This window comes from Streptopelia decaocto (assembly GCF_964273445.1).
Source record: "Streptopelia decaocto genome assembly, chromosome: 1".
In the NCBI taxonomy this organism is placed as follows: Eukaryota; Metazoa; Chordata; class Aves; order Columbiformes; family Columbidae; genus Streptopelia; species Streptopelia decaocto.
The window spans coordinates 144,121,889-144,140,660 of NC_138663.1; the positions used below are offsets into that span (position 1 = coordinate 144,121,889).

General features: G+C 35.3%; 1 protein-coding gene across 6 annotated transcripts in view; it reads right to left on the bottom strand.

Annotated features, from left to right (window-relative positions):
• REV1 (REV1 DNA directed polymerase) overlaps nucleotides 1-18,772 on the bottom strand; it is a 61,159-nt gene that overhangs the window by 7,633 nt on the left and 34,754 nt on the right. For 5 of the 6 annotated variants that reach the window (XM_082075921.1, XM_082075919.1, XM_082075918.1 and 2 more), the window contains 8 exons: nucleotides 18,275-18,429; nucleotides 15,834-15,953; nucleotides 13,144-13,364; nucleotides 11,963-12,135; nucleotides 7,714-7,816; nucleotides 6,106-6,262; nucleotides 5,532-5,734; nucleotides 2,771-3,004 (listed from right to left, as the gene is read on the bottom strand). In XM_082075921.1, the coding sequence (XP_081932047.1) occupies nucleotides 2,771-3,004; nucleotides 5,532-5,734; nucleotides 6,106-6,262; nucleotides 7,714-7,816; nucleotides 11,963-12,135; nucleotides 13,144-13,364; nucleotides 15,834-15,953; nucleotides 18,275-18,429 (1,366 nt within the window). The remainder of the gene's footprint in view (nucleotides 1-2,770; nucleotides 3,005-5,531; nucleotides 5,735-6,105; nucleotides 6,263-7,713; nucleotides 7,817-11,962; nucleotides 12,136-13,143; nucleotides 13,365-15,833; nucleotides 15,954-18,274; nucleotides 18,430-18,772) is intronic. The other variant, XM_082075920.1, reaches the window with a different exon arrangement.

Genomic DNA, 18,772 nt, shown 5'->3' on the forward strand with positions numbered 1-18,772 from the left:
TTACACTGTTTTTTGAGTACACCACTTAATAATTCATGCAGAAATAATGCGGTACACGGAAATGGATGTGTTTTTTATTATTCCCCCTATCACTGCCCTCTGAAAGTGTAACATGTAAAAATTCAGTTGGAAGAGCTATCAGTCAAGTTAATTTGAATTCTACACTAATTAATTGGAGTTTTGGGTAATTTGCTGTACAGCCAGTGTCCTAACATAGCTTTCACACAGCTGTATCACATTCACATTATGAAGAACCTTGATTTCATAAATTCATGTATTATCTCTGCATATAGCCATTAGTATTTATGATGTGCTGTATACATTTCCTTAGAAATAAATGTGCAGACAATGCAAGGACAAAGTGCAAATTTGCCACCCGTAACTGACCCCACTACTACAAATGTCATTAATTTCTAAACATCTGTAATCTTTACCTCTTGCATCCTATGCTTTTACAGGAATCAGCTGCTACAGAGACATACAGTTCTTGTAAACGTTAAGATTACTTCAGCAGCTGATGGAAATGAGGGCAACCTATCTGGATTGTTTTTATGGGAGAACTTTTCCCTGCAAAGGATATTTTCCACATGTTTTCTAATGCATAAATCACTATCAGCCAATTAACTTGGCACTGGGTCATAAAAATACCGTTCAGACAAAAAAGAATGAAGGGGTGAAAACCAAACCTAATTAAGCTATAAAAAGATGGCAGAGCATCATTTACATTTGCTGACTTGATGTAGCTAAAGTACTCCATTTGGAGTGGCTTGCAATATTTCTATACCTGAAACCTATTACTACTTAGTTCACTGCATCATTTGAAAGAAAGTAATCTTAAGTGTTTGTGTGCACTCATACAATGTACACTCCCACACATGCTTTGATGATTAAAAAAAGCGTCAAACTATATTTAGAAAAAAGATGATATTTTTTAATTAAGTTCACATTTGGTTTTAACACAGAAAAAATCTTCCCATGTTAGTTAACCAGTTTTAGCTTTTTTTTTTTTTCTCGAAGCCTAAGGAAGCTATTCACAACCATATTATTCTACATGTTAAACATGGACCTAACTCAGAAGATAGAAGGTTTAAATCTTAGTTCTCTATTCACCAACAAAGAAAGCTGAATGGTTTTTCAGGAGAAAATTTGGAACACAAGCATACTAAGATAGTACGGATACCTCCAAAAAAGAAATAGGAAGTAGCCAATTCTTCTTGAATTACATCTTCAAACAAAACAGCTGCTCTACTAAGCTGACATTTTTGGATCAAGTAAGAGAATCACAAAATGCATTAGGAGATGGAAACAGGCAAAATAGTGCATGTGAGGGTGTAAAATACATTTTTCTAAGAATCACAATGTTAGGGATTGGAAGGGACCTCGAAAGATCACCTAGTCCAATCCCCCTGCCAGACCAGGGGGACAATTTCAAGAAGTAATGCTGTTAAACAAAAACAACAATCAATTCTCAACTACCTAATTAAAAGACAGGTAAAGCATAAACGCACACTAAATGTAATTTTTATAGAAAGTCACATGCAGTTAAGATTTACCCTGAAAAAGAGTACTGAGTGGTAGAACAAGAGTGGATGGGTGTACTTTAAAGCACAGCATAATTTAACCCACACATCCAAGATAAACTCTTGCCTATGAATGAATGTAACTACTTAATTTAAAACAGCTGGGGTATGGAGAGTTCATATACTATTTGTACAGTATCTCCATAGGGGAAACCCAACTTTGCAGTTCAGGAATAAACACTGACAGGACTGTTTTTGAACCAATGAACTTGAATCAAGGTGAAGAAATTAATAGTAGTAGAATAGACTACACATCTTCTAAATAACAATTATGCATTAACTACTGTTTGCTGAAAACAGGACAGGAATTTCTATCTAATTTTCTCTGGATTTTGTCAGCTAGGCAGCATTATGCCTTAGAAACAGCAACAAACATCCCTCTATAAATCCAATCAGGTGATATCACTTTGTTTGAGAATAGCAATGGAGTACTGGCACAGCAAACAGAAAAATAAAATTAGTGCTCTATTTTACATGATGCATATGCAAAATATGATATCTCTGGGTATCCCAATCTTCAATTTTTTTTTTTATTTTTACCCTATGTTTGTTCAGCACCATCTTGGATTGAAGGGTGGAATATCATTAGAAGCTTAATTATTGCTACCTGCTTCCCCTTCAGGCCCCCGTTTTAAGAAACAATGCTGCCCTTTCCTTGTCTTGGACATGTTGTATATGAGATCATTTTAGAATTATGGAGAAATAAACAATCTTCAGCCATGCTTGCCTTTCTCCAAAGAATGTGATATAAACAATCACACCTACAGAAGCTAGTAGGGGCTGGCTTTACACCATCAAAACATCCACTTAAACAGAGTGAGTCTCCTGTGACTAGCTAAGCAGATTTTAGGACTGCTTCAGACTTACAGTGCAGTGTAACTCAGCTGCAATGCAGAAAAAAAGGGCTATTTACACACTGGATTGCAAAGCAAAGTGTAAATGAGGATGTCTTATGCTAAACAACAACAAGAAAAATAGGCATACCGATGACTATAAATGTTTAATAAAAACTATAATGCTATGTTCGTGATAGATTAAGTTACATTTAGAAGCAGAGATTTTTAACTTATTAAAGGACATAAATAATTTTGCTAAGTCACAGATTCTAGTAATACCATCTCAAGAAAAGGCTGTTAGCTCTTCCTACAGGTGGCAAGTTGATGTTTATTGATACCCTGTAATCATCCTACCTGTGAGAAAGCTGGCAAGGCTATCACATTAATTCCTGTATTGGTATTTGGTTCTTGGAGCTCTGGTATTTGTAAAAGCACTGTTCCAACCGGTTGTGACAGAAGCGCAGTGTTACATCCATTTATTGGCTCTTTTTTGCTCTCTCCATAGTTCTCTCCTTGCTGAATGGTGTATATTTGCTCTACTTGTTCTCGGAGATCAGGCGGCAGAGCTTCTAGCACAGACTTATCTAGCTACAAATATATAAAAACTTTTACATTATTCTGAGGAATAGACAACAGAGTTAATTTTCCTCAAAAATTAGTTTTACAGCCCTTGAATTTTAGAAAAAAAATTCAAACAAACAAATGTGAATGCAAACATACTTAGGAACCTGACAATTACATTCTGCAGCAGTGAAATGTAAAAATATCATTTAAGACTAAGTAGTTCTGTAAATATGAATTCTCAGTTTTATCTTTTCACAATGTTCAGTGCTCTCACAAATCATATATGAGATTTCCTCTACAACTACCTAGTGATAAGAAAACCCAAATTTTGAGTTGAAATTATACGGGCAACATGTTGATATGAATGCTAAATTGGTGTCTGGTAGAAAGCAGTAAGCAATTAATTTCTTTATATAGTTCTAGGATACACGTTACTAATTTACTTTAATAACATTACATATGTTTGCATACTGTCAGATTCTTGTCGTAGATTTTCATAATGAAGTAAGCTGTAGATTCAAATTTTTGCTTGCCATAATTGGTACTTACCATCAATTATCACCTTGAAACAAATGAAATGACCCCTCAAAACCCAGAAGCTGCAGCATACAATGACAGCTGCACAAGTGACAGAATGAATACAACTGACAAGCAGCTTTACAGCATCATTTTTCTCAGAAGTAAAACTATGTAGATAAATGCCAATGCTTGCCTGTAAGTTCTGCTAAATGAGACTCCATTGCAGTGTTAGAAAACTTTATTTTTTACCTTTAAGAAGAAAATTTGGAGTTTATGACCAGATTCTGTATTTACAGAGAAAAACTACAAATATCTATAAAAAGATACTTGGCTTATAGTAACTGAGAGGTTTTGATGAAAGCTGTCTGTACTATTAATCTCTTCAGTTATTCACTGTACATTCTATTTGTGTTCCCTCATACTAAATTTGCTACATATATAACTCCACGAACATTTTCTGGAAATCCTGGGTGTAAAATATCTTGCTGTTGCTTTCCTAGCACACAGTACACAAAAAGCAGTATGGGACTAACTCTCATCACTCCTTCCCTGTACCAAACTCCATATTATGTACCATATTATAATACGGTTATATAGCAGAAGGAAAGATGAGTGTATTGTACTATTAGGCTACCAAAGCTTCAGGAACACTACTGAACAACTAGTGCACTTTTTGCTTGTTCATACATGATTCTCCTATTGGAGAATCTGCATATATGGAGCTTCACATTGTTCAGTCAAGTTGCTTTTAAACTAGCTTGGGTGTTGCATTATGGAAAAAACAGTTTTCTGCCAAAAGCATAACTGGGTTTTAAAAATGTCTAAATATTTGGAAAAGCAGCTAACAGAACATCAGCAAATGGTTTTGAAGATTTAAAATACAGAAATTGAAGTACACATTTCTACAGAAAAGTATGTAAATCTGCTTTTAGCTAAGAAACCTACAGAATTCAGTTCAGCTTATTCATAGCAGATCCCTGTAACAGATGTCTGCTTGAATAACATGTGGAGTAGAAATAAGGAGGCTCTTGTTAAAACACACAAAAAGACCCCCAAAGCCTTGCAGAAATATTTTATTTAAATAAAGATTGTCCTCCTCTCATCTAAAAGGTGATGTCCTGTTCAAATGTTAAGTGTGCATCTTATCTTCAATTCTATTTGAAGAAAATTTGAAAAAACACAGGAAGATGAATAATTAAATCTAAATAGAAGTTCGACATTCTTGTAGGCAGAAGCTTAGACAACAGCCACTGTAAAAGTATGTGAGGTAGCGTCAGACTAGTTGCTGTTCAGTTGCTTCTCACTGACTAAAATTTGCAGACAGATTTATAGTGTAATTTAAAGACTGATACAGAATACATGGCTTTAAGAAATTATGCGGAGAAGACTACCTTATTATCATTTATTGGCATCTGTGGCAAACAATATTGCTGCCATAAAGAGGGACGGAAAACATTTAAAAGTTCTGTCTTCATGAAAATGACACAAAGTACTTGTCAAAATTCTTCCTGAGCCACTCAGTGATTAAGCTAATCAGAAATAATTTTTATGAGCTAACATAAGAAATTTACAAATCTGTGTCATATCATAATCAGATAAATACTGAACATGAACTATAGGATATATTTAATGTTTCTGATGGAAGTTTTCCTAAAGTATATTTAATGTTTTTTTATAATTAGGCTCTGGGCTTTGGTTGTGAAAGGTGGAAGGTAATGTTGCTCTAATATTGCACCCTCAGCATCTTTTCTATTCCTGCTCCATTCCAATCCTTTGGCAAGTGATAGGAAGGGAAACAGATACCAGAAAATTAAATTGCTTTCCTTTGAATAAACAGAATATTTTTTGAGTTAGTCTATAAATGACTGCTTTTTAAAAATCCTTTTATTAAGGCAAAATAGTTCTGCATCAATAACACTTTCTTACTGTGCACTGTAAAAAAGTGTAATGGAATTTTTTTTGCTCTATCCAAATAAGACAATCCCAAGTTTTTACAAGATATTGGAGATAGTTTTATATTCTCAGGTTTTACCTGGGAAGCAGATGGCACCTCAATACTCAAATTAAGCCTGGATTTTACGCTGATAGGAGAATGCACACCATTCCATTTGACAGCAGCCTCAGTGTTGTTAACGTTACAATTGAGACCAGATGTGAGATGGGCACCACGAGATGGAAGAAAAGTGCAAGTTCTTGAATCGGAAGATATTTCAAGGTCCATAGCAGCCACAAATACTGTACATACGAAAACAAAATAAAGAATAATGATCTAATAGTTGAAAATACTCTGACATTTCAAAATACAGTGAAGCTAATTTCCAGTTTTCTTTGTCAAATAGTTTATATAACATACTGCACAATTATACTACTTCCTTTTTTAAAATATCCTTTGTTACTATTAACTTCTTTTTAAAAAGATTGGAATAATCCTATACAAAGTTTCATTTGTAGCATTTTCCTTTGCAGGAGCAAAATACGCTCTCAAATAGTTTATGTTAAATAATTCAAATAATTTGAATTTTGAATAAGTATTCCAAAAGGTAATCTATATTGGAGCCCTTCAGAACTGACCATCATCACACATGCCAATTACAAAGCTTACTGACCTTCCTTATGTTCTTCTTCTGAGCACTTTTTTGTTTTCTGAACGTGAAAAAGATCAATAACTGAATGCGATCCACCAGGTAAATGTCCAGATTGTACTGCTGAGTGAGCTGAAGTGGTTTTACTGATGGGAACTAACTGCTGTACCTGAATTCCAACCTAAATCAAAACATGAATACATTAATTTTATGAAGTTTAAATTAATTTATTTTTTAGATCCCTAATGCTTTCATAATAGCATTGCCTTTTCTCAAATTGGCTGCCTATTGTGAGTGGAGGAGAGAATGAATAAAAGTATGTTGAAATACACATAAATAGCCTATAAAAACATCCCAACGAAATGTTAGGATTATCCACCACAATCTAACAACTAAGAAATTACAAAGATAATACCATCTTAACTCTCTGATATGGAAAAACCGCTGTCAACAGGTTCATGAAACAACATGCTTATTATGAAATTTCTTAGACACCAAAAAAATCTAGAAGTACTGTCAAACAAGTGATTAGTACTAAATCTGGCTACCCGTACAAGAAAGGAACATTCTTCCTGAGGACAATCTATACTAAATCCATCACCTCAGTCTACAAATAAGAAAAAACAGTATTGTTTCACTTCTAGACATGGTTCTCACAAAGTCTGAACGGATGGAAGTACTTCGGTGAAAGTAATCTTTATCAGATGAGGTGTTCCTCATTTTGAAGACAACCTCACTTTTCATTTACTTTTAAATACCAATGAACCGGGGTTCAGAAACTCTATCCAACTAAGAATGCACTTGTACATTGTGCAAGTTTACTGCTAATGCTACATGATTATTAAGAAAAAAGACAGCAAAGGAGACAGACGGACAAGAAACCAGAAAAAGACAGGGAGAGGATGGTAAATATTTCCTCAACTCAAAAAGAAACCCAAGCCATGGAGCGGACTTTGCAAGGCAACATTGTGAATCCCTGCTTCTACATCCAGACGACCAATAAATGCAGGTTAGTTTTAGAAAGCCTCTGTGTAAAAAACGGCTGATGCCCGAAGAGTATCCTTGTAGGTTCACACTGCTATGACAAAACCACTGAGAGGAGTAAGAGTATTCTAAAATAAACCATGATTCAAAAGAGTCATCAATTGACCTTCAAACAAAGGCCAAACTGTGAGTTGGTAAGCTTCCTGGCTCTCAGACTTGCAGTCTAGAGCAAACACTCCTCTGATCTGTATCTTTAGTTAGCATTACAAGCAGTATTTGTATTGGTTAATTAATAACTGCAAATTTTAAAGAAAACTGTAAGACAAAATAAAATTTACACATGCTAATAGAACTGTAGAAGATACAGTCTAACTTTGTTACCTCAGGCTGTTTTAAGTTGTGGATTAATCCATATCACAATACATATATATATATATATTTTTTACATTTATGGCTTTGTAACCATGTTTTTCAAAGGCAGACATACAAAACGTAATGTAATTGCATAGCCTAATTTACATAAGCTTTGTATTATTTATACTTTTGCTTAAGTCTGGTTATTGTCTACTCCGGAGAAGTGAAAATTTATGAAAAACAACAAAGGAGGTTGATAAAGAGAAAAAAAATTCAGTTTTCCCATTAACTTACCCCTCGCATATCTGATATGTTCAGTTTCATTGTATGAAACATGTTGAGAGTTTCTTTCCCAATTACTTTTGCACTGTCTGTTGCATGGTCTAGAGTCACAGTCCTAACAAAGAATAAAAATGTATGGTTAAAAAGGAAGCTGTTTCACAAATCCTAAAGACAACAACAATATTCTGTATTTATTTCAGAGAGGACCTCAAAGAAACATAATAATTTCTTGCCATACAGAAACAGAACACTGTTTTTTTGTTCTGTGGTTTCTTTTCAAAGGTAATTAGAAATAAGCATGTTCTACAGAAAAAAAAAAAACACCACAACAGATTACTTACTAATGGAATATTCTCATTGTGCAATACACACATTAATTTGTCAAATATGATATACATTTATATACATGCTATTTACTGAAGACAGACAAAAATGTTTCACTTTATACTACTCATAGAAAGGCACTCATACACTATCCTTCACTCAGGCTTGGTTCATGAAGAGTTTGCTCAGTATTATTTCACTTGTCAAATGTTCATAGCAAGAGTTTCAGAAGGAACTCTGAGGGAGAAGCACATAAAGGCATGTGCATATGGATTACAAAGAAACTGGATTAACGATAAGTAACTTTAAACATTCCAAAGACACATCTTACACTGTGGGCAATTTTCTGCAACAACTCTCACAACATTACTTGGTTGTGAGGTTTACAAATTGCCACCTGAGATCTTGGTGGGGCACTAGTAGTTGTTGGTAGTTCTGGATTCTCTAATGGCACATTTGAGACAGGTAACGACAGAATTCCAGGTGGCTAATCAAATGTATGTGTGTGATGTGAAGTCTTTTCACTGAGGTAATCAATACAGTTTTAACTCTGACAGAGTGGGCTATATGGACAAAAGGAAGTTCTACCTTGGTGTTCTGATGAGATGCCATCCTGGCAACTTAATAAACACTTTGATGGTGTCTCTTTAAATTTTACTCTGCTTTTGATTCTGTCAGAAATCCACATGAACAACTAAGTGATCTCCAGAAGGGTCTGGTTCTGACAATATTAAAAGGAAAAACCTTCCTGCTGTGAATTATATGAAGATATCTCTGAGCCTTACAGGTTAACATTTTTAAGAAAAACAGGATCAATATGACCATTAAGATGCTACTATGCAGAACACAAGGGAGAAATGTAGGACAGATCTAAAGGTACACACCATTTCAGAGGAATATTTTATAAAGGCCTCTGCTGTACTATCAAGACTTGATATGAATGATGCAGTAAAAATACCATAAACATCTCAGAAGTTCATTTGATTTTAAGAGTGTTTGTGAGTCTGAATCCTTTGTAGGACTAGGATTGTCTTTCTAGGGAATCTTGCTTGACCTGTAGGATGAGAAACCACAGCATCTCATTCACCTGTGAGGTGAGGGGGCAAGAAATGGGTCATGAGCTATAGCTACAGAGAAAATTTTAAATTGAAGAGAGAAACTGGTCACCTTTAGCTCCAGTAAATAATCTCAAACTGTTGGAATTAGGCTATACACAGGGAAAGCACCCCTGAGGGAACACCAGCCTGAGATTCTAATTCATTTGCAACTTCCAGAGTTTACCCTGCTGCTGCTAAAAAGCCTTTCACTGGACTGAACAGAAATACTCTAACGAAGACAGTAATCCAGCACCTATATCATCAAATAGCATAATTTGGATTGACTGGAGGCATCACCAAATGAAATCCTGGCCTCGGAACTGCTTCAGCAATGTGTGAACAATAGCATCCTTGGGTGCCCCCTTATCTTACATTAATGAAGACTTTATGAACTGGGAGAATTTCATGGCACATGTGCATTAGCATGCCTGACCACAGAAATTAGGTCCAAGGCAATGACCTGTTCATGAGAAAGCAGTCTGGCAATAGCTGCCAGTAAAGGAATAAAGCTCTACTAAACACACCCTCAATCCTAAAAATACGTTCTCAGACTGTTAAGAGCTCAAACAATTCAGGGTAGCCAGATGATAAAAGTACAGGCTGATGGATTTTCTTCTTGACATACCAATCTCAAAAGGTTATGCGTTTCCGCTACTGAAAGGTGAATTGTGTAGTTTCAGTTCCTAAATACAGCTGAATTGTCTGTCACAAACTCACAAACATGAGACAGACCCTATGCATACATGTCATACTGTTGAGCAATAATTCACTGAAAGAACACCCCCACCTCTTCAGTTATCAGCAACCCTGAGCAAATGATCCTTCAGTTTGGGCAGGATTCATCTGTTACAACAACCTGGGATAGAAGGAAAAGTAGGAAAGACCTATCTTTGAAGATGCCAAATGCACACTCACACAAAAGCCCTTTACCTAAGGAACAATTGCTTTGACACAAGTGTCTGCCAGAAGAACAAACATGCATTTAGAAGGTTCTGAGACAACCTTGTATGAAACAATATATAACTACCTGATGCTCTATGCCTGGATTTTGTTCTTGTGTTTTCAGTATGCAAGCATATAAACAAATTTGAGATTAAAAAAATCTTTAGTCATCATCATCCAGTAGAATAGAAAACAAAGAAGAATCATAAATAAATAATGGGTTGAACTAATTCAGGATTGCTTGTAAAAACTGAAAGTCCCACTCCTTCGACAATGACCTATCAAGTGACTACCCAGGCAGAGTAACTGGGTTATCCCATTTCAGTAGGGATTGGCAGCCACCACAGGTAGCAATCTCAATAAGTGCTGCAGTGAGACCAAGTAGAAAGAGACTTTAATATGTTGACAATGATCTACAAGAAAACAAAGGCACTTCTGATGAGAACTTACAACTATATGAAAAAATGTAACTGTGAAGGTCAAGAGACGTGAACAAGGTGCCTTCTTGAATAGCTGAATTATGGGGCACAGTCTCCGACTTCAAGATTCTGAGATTCAACTTTCTTAGCTCCACTTTGGATCTTCATTGCCTTTTCTCTTGTAGGACTAAAAATTTCTGTGCTAAGTCTGTAGGACTAAAAATTGGTGAAACAACAGGAAAGACAGACTCGATACAAAGAAACTTGTCTGAACTAAGACAGACAACTGCAGTTCAAAGTGTCAGATGCCAGCCCCAATCTTTAGAATCCCAAGTGGCCTCTCAGTTTTCTGCAGCAAGTAATTCTGCAACTACTGCCATAGTCCCCATGTGCTCTATAGACTTGAAGGAGAACAGTAATGATCAGGCAGCTTTCTTGACAAGTACAAAGGCGATTTTCTTTGAAGACTCCAGCTGTCACAATCAGCATGTGACCAACAACCTATCAAGGAATAGCAGAAAGTCCCTCAAGAAAAAAGAAAGTACACAGCTCAGGGACATGAAATAGTTTGCAGCAGCAGAACATTTCAACTCAGCTAGTCACTGAAAGAAAGAAAAAACACTGCTGCATGTGTGTCATAGTGCAGAATGTAAATACATCTACATGGACTGCAAAAGGAAAAACAGCTCCAATATTAAGCAAGCTGAATAAATGTACACAAACAACGTATATGCACACCCGTATTACTGTTTGAAGACCAACCCTTTAAAAGATCAAATACCTTTATTAGCTAGTATTTCATTAGACTATTATCAAAGTAAGAGCCACCTTAAACTACATATTATTAAAGTCAAAAAGAAGAGAAAAAAAATGTGCAACCCTACCAAGGGTAATGCATAAGTCACAATAATTATTGAAAATATTTCACTGAATCACTTACATTTTTAAGTAACATCCATAGACATGCAAGAGTACATTCTTTCAAGAAAGCAAGTTCAAACCACGAAGAATGCACTTGTGGAGTCAGTTTCCTTCTTTCCCATTCCTGCTTTCTCTGAAAACCACAAATTGTTTCTTCTATGCCCCCAAACTTTTCGACATTTGATATATTTTTCATTTTCCCCATTTTTCTCTTTGAAGAAACTCAAAGGCAAAGTAAGACTGTTAACATTGTTCTCTTTCTGATTTGGACACCTTAGTCTCTTCCTTCCTTCTCCTCCCAATATGCCATGCATGTTGTCTTTGGGGGGTTTACATTCCATGTTGATGGCCAACAGACCACATATATACATCCCAAACACAGAGGACTTCAGACAATAACATTCCACTTCTGATGTTGGTGCAGGTTTGGTATGTAGACAAAGTAGTACCAAGCACTTTAAAATTTCTGTCCTGTCTTCCTGTAAGTTTTGGTGCTCAATATCCTGCAGAAGTGTGCTCATGCCTACTACTAACCATTCTTTTTCCATGCATAGTTACCTGGCAATATTATCACAGATTCCATGACCTCCGTATTTTGCAGGCTCCACTGGTGCCCCAGCCTTTCTGACCATAATTTTAAGGGTCAATCGTTTCCCCTTCATACCAGCAGCTTCAAGTCTACGTTGGATTTCTTCTGAAAGGCTCAGAAGAAATGCTTCTGCTTCCTTAGGCTGAAGGGGGGAAAAAATTCAATGTTTAGATAATTACTAGTTTTCAAATATTGAAGGTAAATCATTAAGGGTTAATGCAATCCAGATTTTGTAAACTGAAAAGAGCAAGCTGACTCACAGGCAATTGTCTTTTTTAACTTCAAGTGTTTTGTCTACACTGTAGGTGTCTCAAGTTAGGTGAGATGGTAGATTCCTATCCTAATGCTGAAATAAGTAGGAAATATTAAGTCCTTTTGGAAATAAGTATTTTTAAAAATGTATTTAGAAACCCCAACACAGAACTGCAAGTTTAAGCACACACTTAGAACATGAAGAGCGTAGGGCTTATTAGAAAAATCTTCGTCAGCATGAGGAAAGTCAAGCAGTAGAACAAGTTGCTCAGAGAAGTTGTGCAGTCTTGATTCTTGGAAGTTTCTAACACCAGACTGGATAAACTCCTGAGCAACTGGTCTGATCTCATAGCTTCCCCTGCTTTGAGTAAAAGACTGGACTACACAACATCCTGAGTCTCTCTCTCAATCTGATTTTTCTATAATTTCTGTAAATACTGAAGATCTCAGAGAGCTGAGTTATTTTTAGTACAATTTTGTCAACAATACTTCCCTCCACCCCCCCCCCCATATTTGTAAAAAATCTAATAAAAATATTGTACTGGAGCAGCTGGTGATGATTTCAGGCACTGGCATCTATAAATAATCAGCATTTATACGAAAGAGAATGCTAGGTGCTGACAAACCTACTGCAGTTCTCTTTTTCTGTACCAGACTTGTATAACGAATGCAGAATAGTCAGCTAATTTTGTGCAAGCTTCTTTTCAGTCCAATACTTTTGCAGTCTCTCCTCCCATTTTATCGTTTGGTCTCCTACTTCTTCATTTTCCTCATTCTATTTGGTGGCTAAGATGGTGCTCTAACAGATCAAAGTGTAAGTGAAAATAATCAGAATATGAGAAGATTCTTCTACAGTTGAAAGAAGTCACTGCAGAAAAGAAAAGAAGTTTGAATTTACCTGTGTAAACCTTATTCCATAGTTGATTTCTGCTGAAACAGATTTCCTTTCTTTTTCTGTACGAACAGGTCGATCATCCAAACCACGACAAAACCTGTAGAGCATTTGTCCTGTTTTTGGACCAAATTCTTTTTGCAGTTTTGACATTGAAGCACATTGTAGATCTCCACAGGTTTTAATTCCCAAAGAAGCCAGTTTAGATTCCATTGTCCTGCCAACTCCTAACAACAAAGCAATTAGTTCCATTAAATCTACACAATTCAGAGCCAGTCAGGTTTTGAACAAATAAAACTTCTTTTTAAACCTATAGTGGGTCATATAAAATTAATAGATATACACCATAAAAAAGAAATTCCACTTAGAGAAACATGTTTCAAATGGAAAGTTTTGATGTCTTCACCTGTATTTCTTTAATCTATATTATATATTTAGTTTAAGATGTCACACTGCAGCGTGTTTCTTTATGTCTGTGCTTGCAAATCATCTTGTAAGGTACTGCCTGTTACAGAGAATATAGCTCTGAACACCGCAACACTTAGTCCAAAAAGAGTGTACAACATGTAATATATTTTACCATCATATACAAATGATTTAATCAAAAAGAAACCAACAAATATTTTGACTACTGTTCTACTGCTTCCTAGGTAGAAGAACAGTATTTTAAACAGAAGTGATAGCACACCGGTATCACTTGTGCTTTGAATTATCAAGCACTGGCAATTGTAGGTATCCATGGCAACAACACATATGTAAGCGTGATAAACTTAAGTATATTTCTGGGTTTTGGAAAGCTGGCCTGTTACTTCTGAAAAAATATTAGTCTTATGAATTTACCAAAGTCAGTGAAAGATAGAAATCTCAGGTAATCTTTCATAATCTGTTTCTTTGTCTGGGTGGTATTATTGACACAAACACTAAAAAGCTTTTACTATGAACATGCAAGTGAAATCTGAAAATTTTAATATAATCAAGTCAAAACATAGTACTATATTAATAATTTTCTGGAGGAAAAATGTCTCCCATAAGTTATGCCAAATAGAAATGGTGCTGTGCTGTAAATGATGTTTGGTCATGGAACAGGATACATAAAGAGAATTTCTGGTAAACCTGCACCTCTCTATGTATGCTATTCCTACCACTTCTCCATTTCAGTGTCTATTGCTGTCTACTTTTTGTTTCCCTTTTATTTTTTTTTCTCTGAAACAGAGAAACATACTGTTTTGAACATCTGACACTAAATACGGGTGTACACACTGAGGCTGAGTTCAGCTGATCACTAACATACAAAGCATAAATGAGTGCTTACCCCGCACTTTTTGCACCATGTCTGTGTCACATTATATGACTAACATATTGAAGAACAAAACAATACAGAGAGTTACATGCCAGAAAACACTTCGGCTTACAACTCTTAAAAATATTTTCCTGAAACAGTAAAAAAAATATAATAAAGCCTGTTTTCATACAAGTGTATTCCATATCTCCTTACTGTCCATCACAGTAACTGCCCTGTCATCTCTCTGTGAATTCTGCTCTGCCTTGAAGAATCTCTCTAAAACCTGTGGGCCAGAAATGTTTCTTGCCTCCCCTCTAGCCTTCTCCTGGGTGTTCTCTATGTCCACAGGCATTCCACTCATTTGATCAAGTTCTTCCTTACTGAAATATCCTCCTTTCTCCTGTCTGACCAAGGAATGCAAGACAGAAAACAGGTACTCTGGCTGCACGTATCACTGCAAACTACTGACAAAACGTACAATAGTTGAATTTTGCCTGCTTGTCCGTTAAAGGATCATTTGGATCACTTTCCTCTGTCTAGCTGTTATTTTTCACAGAACTTGTGGAAACATCATGTTATTACAACTTCTATCTCTCAGTAAGATTTGGCTTAAACAGACAAATAGTTTGTAAAATGATTAGTACTGTCATACTTGCAAATTATCAATCATAATCAATGTCACAATCACTTCCTCAGACAACTAGGCAAAAAACAGTTGGAATTTGACAAACCTGTTGTTCTTTAGGAATCAACACATTCTGTCACAGTTTGCAGCTCATGGTGCAAGCAGAAACACTTTAGTTCAGTAACATTCTCCTCTGTGAAATTTTATTCCTTAATTTTCCTTCTATCCTTACTTTCTTCAAAACCTCTCAGAGTTTCTTAGATACAGAAGAGATTAAACAAACTCCTCTCTCCTTTCTCTCCCTTTTTCCTCTTCATATACTGTTTTATTATGGCATCTGTGCTATTTTTTCAACTCCTGACTTGATACACCACTTTTTAGAAAAAATGCTCTCTTGGACTAGTTCTCAGTTCTAGGAAACCCTGCCTCAGTAATAAGTACCTGGTGTTACTCCTTTTATTACACTCATTATGATACAGCAAGCTAGCGCTCACTTGAAATGACTCATCTAACTAATTTTATTAAAGAATAGAAGGTTGCATAACATACTAAACTCTGAGCTGTAGGTCATGTTGTGTGGATCTGCAAAATCTTTACTAAAAAAAGATGCTGCTCAAAGATATCAAAAGGTCACAGAAATTGTTTACAGAAATTTGCAGAAATCAGTACATCTTTTTTCAGGTCATACCCATGGAATAGCATATAATCTGGCTTGATCCAGAACACAGATTTATAGCTGAAAGTGTTTTAATATCAGAAGGCAAAATGTCCTGTAAAACAAAAGAGTACCTGGAAGACTGGTAACAAGTTGCCCTCTGATAAAATCATCCACTTCTTCAGGTTTTAAGTGATACTGCCCATCTGGTTTTGCTTTACGAGTTGCCATTCTGGCCAGCAGAATATTGGAACCTGTAAAACAGTTTATAATACGTGTGTGGTAACTTTTTTTTTTCTCAAGTAGAATGCTGCAGTTCCAACAGTCATGGAAAAACGCAGAAAGCACAGTCAAATTCTTTACCTTTTTCAAATAATTTAATGAAATATATTAATATATACTTGCAGTATCTACTTCTAAATTAGCAAGTAGCAGTATTTGTGATTACAGCAGTGTAACTGTCATTGTAACTACAACTGCAAAGTTAAAACCAAACAAACAAAAAAACCCAAGTGCGGGACACTTAACTAAGAACGCTGTCTGGTTATGTTCCACACATGTAGAGGAGCAGATAAACAGTTAAGCTCAAATGGCTAAAAAATTTAGAAGTGTAGGAGTTTAACACTGCAGAACTTCAACAAATCCATGGTGGTCAATATAAGTAATACTTAGGGTTACAATTCTATCAAGTGCATTATATGTGAAATACTGGAATTAAGCTAATACTTGGGCCTGAGTATTCACTAAAAAAATCCAATTACTTTATTAAGTTATTACACACACTCAAAGTGTGCTGGGAACAAGACCTATTTCAGCATTTTTTCTTTCTTGTTTATGGGTTTATTCACGCCCATCCACTAAGACCTCTGAAACGATACCCAAACAGATTCATTATTGCCACTCAAACACCCTGTTCTAAGATAAAGCAAATTAATAAAAGGTCGGGGAATTCACAACTCACAGCACTATGTGTTCTCCTCCTACCTCCACTTCTTTTGTCTATTTTAAAATTTTAAGTCAATAAGAACAGTAACAGAATTTTATGTACACTGTTTCTCCTGAGAGGTTAAACTGATGAAACAATTAATGAAAGATTCTTCATTCAATTTCTTATTTAACTTCAGGGATCCATGTTTTTGTCTACAGAGTACTGAAGAGTTTTGATCTTCTTATCTATCAAACATACTAACATAGCCTCTAATACCATGAAATCTCAGTGATTTACCTTCTGCAACATATTATTCCCACAACACTGAAGTAAAGTAGAAAAAAAATTAATGCCTCACTTAACAAATGAGAAACCATGACACGGGATGTTTACAGATGGGTGTTTAATATTTCACTAGCATTGTTTAAATCATTTTAGTTTAGTCACTAAAATCTCTAAGGTAAAAATTAGATTTGTTCAACTGGCATAAGCATGTCCCTATTTATCTGTAATCAGACAGCAGTGTTTAGAGGAGATCTCAATAGCTTTTACAGTATCTATTCAAATTTACATTTTATTATTAATATATTGCTACAACTTTCCCATTGGGTAACACATAAATCACACAAGATGTATGTTTCTGGCAGACCACATTTTTGAAATAAGGTCTCTACATTCATGTAATAGTACAAGTACAGTTGTTTCCTCTGATCTATTTACTTAACAATGAATTACGAGTGAAGAGACAAAATCTCTGTCATGTACCTACCATATGAATTTCTAGAAAGGATGCCAAAATTATTTTCCAGTATCTCACACAAATTATTAGGAAAAAAAAAATTGCTCACAGATACTTGTCTCTTTCAATCAATAAGAGAACTATGATACCAGATTAGAAAATAATGCCTTAAAAACTAATTCTGCTCTTTAGAAAAAACAAACACACTAAATAGGCATATAAAAGAGATTACAAATGTGTTTCAAGTCAAAACAAGACAGAAACAGGAATCTAGGGAATTATAGTCTCTGTACTAAGACATCATAAAAAATAAAGGAAGAATTCTGCCTAATGAACTTCAGCTTGTCTCACAAGTGGATTTCATACACTTATATAAACTCAGTACATTTATTTACGGACACTTGACTCCAGTATTAATTAGGGACAAAAAAAAGAAAGGAAGGGGCCAAGTGAAAATAAATCAAGGAAGTATACATATACATATACAATATCCACTGTAAATCACACAAATCTTTGGTTTCAATACCTTCTAATAATTACACTGAATCATGCCACCCCATAAACTCTTACAGCTATCTCTGATAAGGAACAGAATCTGTGCTTATTTTTCCATTTACTGGAAAAATACAGTAGCATTTAATAAAAATGAATGTAAGAATATCATACAGATGGAATTTTAGCATACTGTTCTGGTAACAAAGGAGAAGTGATAGCAATTTTATTAATTTTTGCTTAAAACTTTCTACTGATGAAGACTTTCTTGTATTTTTATTTACACTAATTTAATGTAAATGGCAATATATTTCCTATGACAAAAACACTTAGTGTTTTAGCAATCTTACCATAGCTTTGGTACACCTAACAATAGCAGGCACTGCTTGTAAACAGAAATGAAATAAGGTACTTACCCATCCCAACAGAAGCAGTGCATTTAGTTTGGGCTTTGATTTCAGTGCGGATAGCATTTGCAAGTTCATCGGGAGTCAATCTGGTCTCTGTAAGGATTTCAGTGATATCTACTAGTGCTTCATCACAACTGACTGCTTCGATGTTATGAGTATAGCTATCAACACAAAGTAAAGGAGGTGAAACACCAGCAACAGCTCACCATCTGTTAAAACAAATATGTAGCAAATAAAGTCTTCCTTTTGTGGTGGCATTTCCCCGCTTATTTTGTATCACACATCACTTACATATTAAAAATGCTAAATCAGCAAATTACAGTAACATTACTAATGTAGGACTAATTTCAACATGCATCATGGTTTTAAAAGAACAGCTGGAGGAGGAGTTGAACTTTTATTTTTCATTAACAATAACAAATTTCCAGGTTTGTTTGTGTGCATTTTAAACTAGAAAGTAGTTTCTAATAGATGTTACTCCAACAATCCACTCTTACGTTACTA